Below are 11,048 nucleotides of genomic sequence, written 5' to 3'. Positions count from 1 at the left end.
TTCGAGCAGGTGCATCACTCAATAGATTCTTGATTGAAAAGAAAACAGAAACAAATTGCGACAGTAACCTATATGATGGCGGGTTCATTGGGTTTTAGACCTTCGAACCATAAAACAGGAGGGTTCAATAGTAACAACCAGATTCAGTAGTAGTAGGAGATAGAGTAAAAACAGAAAAATGGAAACAGCTATCGAACAGTAATCGAATAAAATAAAACAAGTGGGTTATTTGTTTAATATTTTGGCGGCCATAAGAAGAGGGTTAAACACGTAATCGCTGTAGCAAAAGTATATATGTTTGAGTTTGTGATTCAGTAAAAAAATATACACGATGATAAAGGTGGTTGGTTGTTTTGGTGCTCGGACAGAAACAGTGAAATAGAAAGATAAACGGCAGTAGTAGCAATAACTAGCTCGCGTAGAAGTAATGATGGTGATGGTGGGTAGCGGTTGACGATGACTAGTGTTGAGGTGGTTCTCGGCGGAGGGTGGTGGGATTAAACCGAATACAGAAGCATGTAGCAGGTATATGGTTCGAACGGCTGAAGTGTAATAGAAGAATGGATATGATCGAGCAGGAAAAATTTAAAGATGATGTTTATAGTGATTGTATGGTGATGGTAAGTTTAGAACAAGAAAGCAACCGTCGATAAAAATAAAAACACGTGGGTTTGATGTTGGTAGTTTGTGGTAGTTGTTCCATGATAGCAAATGGGTGGGTTTAAGGTGGTTGCCGTGGTGAACCATGGTGGTGGTTTTGTTGATGAAACCATAAACAGAAAACAAGTACCATCGAGTGTTATTGTGATGGTGGTCGTGGCTCATGATGAAAGGAAGAAGAAGGAAAGAAGTGGTTGTAGAAAATGGAGAGGGTGATGGTGCTTACGGTGGTTCTTCGGTGGCTCGTGATGGTCATGAGGATACCGGAGGTGAGGTGTTCTGTGATGGTCTTTGGTGGTGTGTGAGTGATTATGTAAATGCATCATATGCATATATATATATATATATATATATATATATATATATATATATATATGTATATATATATATATATATATATATATATATATATATATATATATATATATATATATATATAGTTAGATATATATTACTCCCTAACTTTAATAATAATAATAATAATATAATAATAAATTTAAAAAATGTTGATTGAAATATAGTAAGCAGCCACAATAATTTGATTACTCTGTCGACATAAGTTTTAGGATATTATTTTGTGCTCCTTTGCTAAACAGTTTATATATAAAAGTTTTTCAAAAAAAATCTCATATTTTGAAATTAAGTATATTTAATCATTTCGTTCATTTACTGTTTGAAACCTGATTAAAAAGGTTCGTTAATTATTTGTTTTATGTTCCAATTAATATGTACGGAGTACTAAAATTTAAACTAAAAAGGTAACAATATTTTTATCATACCTATAATCTTCGTAATAGATTTATAGTTCAACTTTTATTTTAAATCTTCATAAACTCGTATTAGATCTATATGAACACTAGCAAAATGCCAACCGAGTATTACTGACGTTTACTATTTAAGCTCGAAATCATTTATTTTCAATATACTATTTAAATACATTTTAATATAAGGTTTTATTATATAACTAAATATATATTTTCAAATAAATAAATTTAATATTTAAACTTATATATTTACAATTAATATTCGTGTGTGTGTGTGTATATATATAAATATATATATATATATATATATACTTATGTATAAAAATATTTCTCATTACATCGTATATTATTTTGTTTTACACATTTATTTCTAGCAGTTAAATCGTATTTTATTTCAAATTATATTTCAAATTAATATATATATATATATATATATATATATATATATATATATATATATATATATATACATACATACATATTTAAATATATATGTATCTATTTATAAATAGTTGTTCGTGAATCGTCGGGAATGGTCGAAGGTCAATTGAATATATGAAACAGTTCAAAAATTTTGAGACTCAACCTAACAGACTTTGCTTGTCGTGTTAAAATATTAAATCGTATCGAGAGTTTGATTTAAAATTAGTCGAAATTTTTCGGGTCGTCACAACAAATGTCCGCCTCGTTTCGACCGTAAACACAACGTATTGGGTTCAGCGGCGGAACTTGAACTCGGATATAGGTGGGGCGAGTGTAAAATTTTTGTAATTCTTTCATAGTCAGCAGAGACGAACACTAAAAAAACCTTATTTTTTAGTAATTTTTTTTAGTGTAAAAATTTTTGTTCGGTAAAATCCACGGTGGGCGGACACCACCTTTGGGATACCTTAAGTACCGCCACTGATTGGGTTACGATCTTCATCATTTTATATGACGTTGTACTCTTTGCACGTCTTATCTAGATGGCGCATTTTCCTGATAATTGGTCGGCATCTCGTGCCCACCTATAACCTTTATCGTTGAACTTGTCATGTACTATATCCCAAAAGTCCCCCTCCCCACCCCCCTTTTGTGAAGTATCGTGAACTACATCCTTTGAAGCATCAATCCAACACATTGTCATTTATATAAGTGTTTGTGGTTGTTCTTGTTGCCCAAAAAGGATTTTGAGAAGACATAAAACTTTATTGTGCAATTTTGAAAATTGTTGTTGTTCTTGTTTTAAAAATTTAGTAAAACTTTTTTGTTGGTTAAAATTTTTGAAGATTTTGTGAAGTAAAAGTGCCAAATGAAAATTGTTGGTAGACGACCCCGAATATTTTGTAAAAAATTTGAAGATGAACTGAACGTATTTGGTACTTCCAAATTTGTATAAATTAGAACAATCAAAGTCGTAAGGATTTGAAAATTGATTTGGATTTTGATTTGGTTTGACATGTTTATAAAATTGTAAAGAGATTGGATCGAGAAGTATAATATGTGTATGTGAATAATGGATGAAACTAGTTATGGAGCCCTCGCTTCGCGCCGGGAGCTCCGTTTTGAATGTAAGTTAAAAAAAATAATATCTTGATCTATTTTGTAAAAACGAATTTTTTTCGACATCTAACATTGAAGGGTTGTTCCTTGTGAAAGTTGCTTCTTTTAGCGTTTTTTTTTTTTAAGTTAGTTGATCTATTTTGTAAAAAAGAATGTTTTTCGACATCTTTTGGTAGCATTGAAGGGATGTTCCTTTTATGAAAGTTGTCTCCTTTATCGTTGAGGAAGAAAAGGGAAAGAAAAAAAAGGTTAGTTGATTTTGTTGGTAAAAAAGAATTTTTTTCGACATCTTTTGGTAACATTGAAGGGTTGGTTATTTTATGAGAGTTGCTTCTTTTATTGTTGGAGACCAAAAAAAATGTGAAATGACGAAAATACCTCTGGTTACTATTGATGAATAGTGCTACATGTTTTGTCTATTAGATATATAGATAATGTGTTGGTTTTTGTAGATTTCTTTTTTAAAAGATCAAGCATTTTATTAGATTATAAACCAAAATTACAAAGGGCTGGGAACTCCAGGGAGCCCCATACACGAAGCAAACTGATCTGTACTTGATACAAACTATACTATACACTCGAAAGAAAAATATAACCACATACGCGAGAACGAAACTACAAACAAGAAGTAAGGAAAAGGCTCGAAGAAATAATGGGAACAAAACTCATAGCACCAATATCTTCTCCAAGTAGCTTGCGAATTTGAAGACAAGCCAAGAAGATAACCGAGAACAGTGTTGAAAATCAACGACAAAGCAAACAGCTACCCTCTTGTTTAATCACTACTTGAAGGGACAATGGAACTATGAGTGAAAAAAACCTAATATTAGCCGATTCCCGTTTTTGAAATCCGAACAACATCAAAGAATTTTGGGTTAAGTAACCATTGTTGCCAATCTAAGGTGTCATTCTTCCAACGGGGCTGAATCCATTCGAAGCATTTAGATTGAATCTCGGAGGTAATTTTTGGCCTGCTAAGTGGGCTATTGCCGAAAACGTGGTCGTTTTGGTTTTTCCAAATGTGGAAAGTCGTGACCCATACAATTGCTTGCCAAATGGTTAACCCGAAAGCGGAGGTGAGGGAGGATTTTGAGGCTTTGAGATATCCGCGAGGCTCGAGATGTTTAGTTGATCAAAGTTCCACCACTTCCGAATTCTATTCCAAATGTCAAGGGCAACCTTACAATTTAAAAGTGTATGGTTTAAAGTTTCAAGGTCATCATCGCATACCGGGAATCTAGTCAAATTTAGATCGATTCCACTTTTATCCAACTCGATTCTAACGGGAAATCTATTTTGTTTTACCCGCCATACGAAAATGCCGAATTTTTAAGGGCTTAGAGGGTTTGTTTCAGTGGGGTTAATGGGACAATTTTTTGAACTGATTGCTCGGTTAGAAAATTCACGAGGGATTTGGAGGAGAAGCGACCGTTGTTGCTGAACTTCCAAGACCACTCGTCTTTTTTGTTACCCGCAAAAGAGTGGCTATTTATTAAGGCCTCGAGAGAGATTAGTTCACTGCCTATACGCCGTTTAGGAGGAGTGGACCAACCCCAAGTGAAGGTGACAGACTGATATGTCAACGAAACAAACGATCAACAACCATGACATTTTTTTGTGATTCGGGACGAAAGAGTCTAGGGAAAACGTGCTTGAACGGGGCTTCCCCGCACCATTTGTCCAACCAAAAAGTGTCCAAACCATCACCTACAACTCGAACAAAAGCGTTAGAAAAATCACACCCTAACTTGTTTAGGGTGTCTTCAATATTTATGATATCATATCATGGTCTACCCGAAAATCTTTTCAATTTGTGCGCTCTAGAGTTAGAAACGCAGCCCAACCCACCATGTTGGTTTTTGTAGATAAAAATAGTTAATTTATTATTATTATTATTATTATTATTAATATTATTATTAATTATTATTATTATTATTATTATTATTATTATTATTATTATTATTATTATTATTATTATTATTATTATTATTATTATTATTTGAATGGCGGTTATGATTCATGGACGAGGTTCCGAAGGTGATGTTGGAACATTATTATTATTATTATTATTATTATTATTATTATTATTATTATTATTATTATTATTATTATTATTATTACTATTACTATTACTATTACTATTATTATTATTATTATTATATTATTATTATTATTATTATTATTATTATTATTATTATTATTATTATTATTATTATTATTATTATTATTATTATTATTATTATTATTATTATTATTATTATTATTATTATTATTATTATTATTATTATTACTACTTAAACGACGTTTAGGAGCCACTGATGGGGTTCCGAAGGTGATGTCTGAACCCACCCACCAGATCATTTCCTGGGACGAACATTACAATCCTACCGTCCCTCGAGAGAAAACCTCTATGGCGAATTCATACGGGCAGTGGCGGAATCAGGATTTTTTTTCAAACATGTGAGCTAGCCAATCACTTGTTGCCACGTCAACCATGGTGCAACTTTTCTTTTTGTGAAGGAACCCATCACGATGGCAAGTATTTTCTACATCACGCCACATTAGTGGAGTGATGATGGCGTTATACCTGGCAGTTTTGATCCGATCGCGCTGCGTTAAATACCGATTAATGTGTAGTTATACATAAATGGGTGGTAGGTTTAGTCATTTGCCTAATTTAAAAGGGGTTACTTGCTCTATATTTTTTGTATATATACGTGCATCTATGTTCCAGTTTACATCATAACAGCATATCAATCTCACAATGGGAAAAGAGTGTGAAATTAAGCTTCTTGGAGCTGATGCAAGTCCATTTGTTATGCGAATTCGAGTTGCCCTTCATCTCAAGTCTATTGACTATGAGTATATACACGAAAACCTCCTTAACAAAAGTGAGCTCTTGTTGACATCAAACCCTTTTTATAAAAAAATTCCTGTTCTTTTTCATGCAAATAAACTACCTATTTGTGAGTCTCCTTTCATACTGGAGTACCTTGATGAAATCAAACCCAACATCCACCCACTACTCCCTTCGGACCCTTTAGTTCGTGCTCAATCTCGATTTTTGGCCAACTACATCGATTACGAGGTATGTGATACTTATGGTTAATATACGCATTTGACACGACTTATGTTTTTTAAGCAAATGCTTATTCTCGTTGACATATGAAAAGTTTATTAACAGGTACCATGAGAAGTTTAATAGTGAACATTGAGAAGTTTAACAATCAACAAACACTTAGAGAGAAAACTTACACACTTATTTTCCTCAATCTAGTTTACGTCTTCATTACAAGAGGTTTATACCAAAGGGCCATTGGTAACCCTTTTAACCAAGAGGTTTAGGATTCAAGTTCCGTCGTGAACATTTAGTGGATTTGTTGTAAATATTAGTGTTAAGTGTGTGTAAGTTTGCCTTTCAAAAAAAAAAAAAAAAAAGTTTATAGAAGTAATTATGAAAAAAAGAAAAAAAAAAGTTGAAGTTTACGTGATGAAACTTATAAATCATATAATACTTAACATAATAAAATGTTTACAGTTTTTCCCATTGTTTGACGAGTTGAGAAGATCACGAAGCAAGGATGGAAAAGAAGCGGCTAAAAAACAAATGATCCACGGATTGCAAGTTTTAGAACAACAATATGTCAAGTTTAGTAGAGGGAAGGCGTATTTCGGTGGAGATGATGCAGGGTATTTAGATATTATTCTTGGATGTTATGTCTGTTGGCTAATTTTTTATCAAGATCTTAATGATTTCAAGATGATTGATGAAGTTTTAACACCAAATCTTATAAAATGGGCAAAGGCTATATTCTCACTTGATGCATTTAAGGTTGCAAATCCTAGCAAGGATGCACTCATGGACTTCTATAATGTACGTCAAATCATGTTACCATAGGGCTGCTTCAGATTCAGAATACGTTTCTCTATCTCAAGTGGTTATATCTCGTTGGCTGTGTATTTCATGTGTGTTTGAACCTTTTCTATTCATGTCGTTGTAATATAATATGTAAATGTAAATCAAAACTATAATAATTGTGTGTTACTCCATTCGATTGGGGTAAAAGTCTCATTAATACGAGTTTCAATTTACTAATGCATTCTAATTCATATTTTTGCAATTTCGAATATGTACAAACACTACAAGAAAAACAGCTATAGTTAAGTGCGTTGTTAAGCAATATTTATTGATGTAATTTGTTCTCCTAAAATGACTATACTATCTTACATGTTAAATAACCATTTTTCCCTTTTGTTAGCTTAATGGATCATTAACCCCTTAATTTAGCCCATTATGTTTACGGATTCCTTGATGTATAAAAGGAATCCATTTCCCCAACTTTAAGGTTACACCTTTCCACAATAAACGTAGCCTCCATACCCCTTTTCCCGTTTTACCATTTTAACCTCCTTTATGAAAAGAATGAGAAATCAATGAATATTAGCCATTAGTTCTGTGTTTTTATGATTTTCATTTGGTATTAGTAGGGGTGAGCTGTGAGCATGGTGCAGGTTGGGGCAGTTTGAGGCAAAAACCACACCAATAACCATTGTTGCAGTTAACTAGTTTTTTAATCATTTGATGCGGTTAAAAGCGGTTTGGTTAATTTGATTAAATTGATTAACGCTTAATTATAAAACGGTTGATTTGGTTATCCATTTACGAAAAAAAAAAAAAATTAACTTAATAAGTTTGTTTCTATACCACATAAATAAAATTTTAATATGAGATCAGGTCATTGTCTTATATTTCTAATCGAAAATAAAAGTAGATCAGTGTCGTTTTTACACTCCAAATTAATGCAAAAGATAAAAAAATAATTAGACAAACCATAAGTTCAAGTAAAGTTCTTAATAAATAAACTTTTCTTCACACGTTATTCTCCTCCATCCGAGAGTCATAGATGGTCTTTCATTCGTGTGTTTCCTTTTGATATAATTTATATGTATGCTTAACTTTTTCAACTTAAAAGTCAAAATAATGTTACACATTGATCTAGAAAGTTTTATATTTTAACACGCTGACCATCTTCCATAAAAATGATAATACATAATATAGTAAATGGTGCGGGTGCGGTTAATTCGGTGCGGGTACCTATTATTTTCATAACCGACCCACAAAGTGCGGTTAATTAAAAAATGCTAACCAAAACCGCGGTTATCCATATTGTTCGGTTAATTTGGTGCGGTTTTATCAGTTAATATGATTACGGTTCGGTAAATGGGTTTTTTTGCTCACCCCTAAAAATAAATAATAAATAAATATTATATTTTATTAACTAAATATCTAATAAAATAAAATTAAATTTAATTAGTTATACGGAGTGGAAACAACCAAAAGGCAAAACGGTACATGGATCAGCATCAACTAGCCAAGTAGTTGATTGTTGTTATTTCAAGTGGGCTGTCCCCCCATAAATGCAAAGACTTCTACTCGGACACTTAGTCCAAAAGTCTTGGTAAAAAACTTAGTCCAAAAGTCTTCGTAAAAAACAAGTAAATAATTACCCACACTCCTAAAGACCTCCCTCCTATTGGTTCATGTGTTCCTCCTTTCTCGCACACATTTACTATTCACGTTTTATTTACTATTCACGTTTTGAAATTTTTTCCCTTATTTTTTTCCTTTTGTATTTATTACTCCGTATTCTTTGTAGAGAGAGATGAGGCGTGTCAAGTAGGGGTAGGGATGGCAATGGATCGGATATGGATCGGGTGAGGCCGTATCCATATCCATATCCATATTCATATTTTTTTTACTTTTCATCTATACATATCCATATCCGTCGGGTGAAGCGGGTTAATGGATAATTATCCATATCCGTTTAAATTTATTTTATTTTTAACAATTATAAGCAGTGGTTCTCACATTTTTCTAATCTATATAACAAATATTCAATAGATAACATATTAAACGTGTAAAGATATCGACATGTAAGTTGCTTACTTTTAGTTACATGGAATCACATTTGAACAACAAAGTACGATAAATACATTTGATTATTTAAACAAAACAAAATATAAGAAGAAAGTTATATTTTTAGAGAAAATATAAAGAAAGATGAATATGAATATAATAAATGAAATATCACTACATAAATGATACTAAGTTGAGTGATAAATTTATATATTTAGTTATTTAGGGTGAAAGCGGGTTGATCCATGGATGGAATTTTTTCATCCACATCCATATCCATATCCATTTAGATCGTCCATATCCACGAATAATCGGGTGGATCGGATGGATATCCACTGGATCGGGTATCCATTGCCATTCCTAAGTAGGGGTGAGCAAGGTTTCAAAATTCACTATTCGGGAATTAATCGATCGGAACTTTAAAAAGATTAATCGGCAATTCGGGCCACGCTTCTATTGAAGGAAGTAAAGACCTCCCTCCTATTGGTTCATGTGTTCCTCCTCTCTCACACACATTTACTATTCACGTTTTGAAATTTTTTTCCCTATTTTTTTTCCTTTTATATTTATTACTCCGTATTCTTTGTAGAGAGAGAGAGAGAGAGAGATGAGGCGTGTCAAGTAGAGGTGAGCAAGGTTTCAAAATTCGCTATTCGGGATTTAATCAGTCGGGACTTTAAAAAGATTAATCGGCAATTCGGAGATTAATCGGATTATACTATATACATTTAAATATTAAATTTTAAAAACTATATGTGTAAATATAGAAAAAAATCATAAATATAAAAATAAAATTTAACATAATTGACTAAATTACTCATTTTGCTCAAAACTATAAAGTTCTAGTTTAAATTCATTTTAAAATGTTAACCATTTTTTACTTTGACCTACTTTGAATATCAAATTTGATTTTGACCCATCAATTGACGTTGACCGTTAAATTAAAAGTATTTTCAGAATTCGAAACGGATTGCTCTTAAAAATGATTAATCGGGTATTAATTGGCGAGTAATCGGGTTTTTTACAACACTGGGGTGAGCATGGGCGGTTTGGGGCAGTAAGTACGAAACTCACACCCATAACCAACATTGCGGTTAATTAATTTTTTCAACCATTCAGTTTGGTTAATAAACGATTTGGTTAAATGGTTAAATCGGCTAAGTAATTGAAATAAAGCAGTTAATTCGATTAACCATTAGGAGCAAAAAAAGAATCAAGATTTTACGCCTAACACTATGAAAATAACAATAAAAAGAAGTCTCCATCTCATATTTCAAACCCGAAACAAAAGTAGACTCCAAATTAAGGCATAAAACGATTAATAACTATAAAAAACGCAATTTCAATAGAGTTTTAAAGTGTTGAAATTTCTTCAAACTTCAATCTTCATCTATGCAAGAGTCATCGACATAAGTATCTTTCATTGGTGTCTTCCCTCTGGTATTATCTCTACAATTAGAAGGCTTAGTTAACAACAATAAAATCTATTAATAAATAACAATAGTATTAAGAAAACCATATCAATATCAATTTTTGCCATATTTATCTTTGATATTACACACCAGGTCTATCAACTTTATTATTTGACAATTTGACCCTCTTATTAAACATTAAATTAAATGTAAAGTATACTAAAGTACGGTACAGTTGTGGTTAAAATGGTGCGGGTAGCTCTCATTTTCATAACCAACCCGCAAAGTGCAGTTAATTGAAAAGTATTAACCATACACATGGTTATACATTGGGTTTGGTTAATGCGCTTCGGTTTTATCGATTAATATGAATGTGGTTTGGTTAATGCGAGTTTTTGCTCACCCCTAGGAATTAGATCATAAACCTGATCAATAGCATCAACTTCATACGAAAATCAACCCATTTGATGAGTTTTTTAGTCAAAACCTTCGTTTTTTAAAGTTTGAATCGAAATTCAAATTTCAATGTTTGGTTTGGTCTCAAATCAATCATGAAATATGCGTCTGATCATTTAGAAACTTTTTCAATTTAAATTATTGAAAAACCATCAAGTTTTGAGTCAGAAATCGTTGAACCATTCTTTGATCTCGTTTTCACTGATTTGCTATTGTTTTTTTTTTTTTTTTTAGATTTTGATCGAGAAACATTTCTGGAAGTATAGGGCAACTTTAGCGATCGTTTTCATTTTTTTC

At 32.1% G+C, this 11,048-nt stretch overlaps 1 protein-coding gene across 1 annotated transcript; it reads left to right on the top strand.

Annotated features, from left to right (window-relative positions):
- The first annotated feature begins 5,700 nt into the window (after positions 1-5,700).
- LOC139899142 (glutathione S-transferase U17-like) lies at positions 5,701-7,076 on the top strand. The gene is made up of 2 exons (XM_071881974.1): positions 5,701-6,054; positions 6,505-7,076. Exons 1-2 carry the CDS (start codon positions 5,731-5,733, stop codon positions 6,862-6,864), a joined length of 684 nt encoding a protein of 227 aa, XP_071738075.1. The 5' UTR covers positions 5,701-5,730; the 3' UTR covers positions 6,865-7,076.
- The last annotated feature ends 3,972 nt before the right edge of the window (positions 7,077-11,048 follow it).

The sequence above is a fragment of the Rutidosis leptorrhynchoides genome, chromosome 3, assembly GCF_046630445.1.
Source record: "Rutidosis leptorrhynchoides isolate AG116_Rl617_1_P2 chromosome 3, CSIRO_AGI_Rlap_v1, whole genome shotgun sequence".
Lineage (NCBI taxonomy): Eukaryota > Viridiplantae > Streptophyta > Magnoliopsida > Asterales > Asteraceae > Rutidosis > Rutidosis leptorrhynchoides.
This window is presented reverse-complemented; position numbering and strand designations above follow the sequence as displayed.

What these genes read in the sequence shown, in the direction of transcription:
- LOC139899142 (XM_071881974.1), top strand. Translation starts at nt 5,731, where the DNA reads ATGGGAAAAGAGTGTGAAATTAAGCTTCTTGGAGCTGATGCAAGTCCA. An exon ending in CCAACTACATCGATTACGAG is followed by an intron (nt 6,055 to 6,504) that starts GTATGTGATACT and finishes AAATGTTTACAG; the next exon opens with TTTTTCCCATTGTTTGACGA.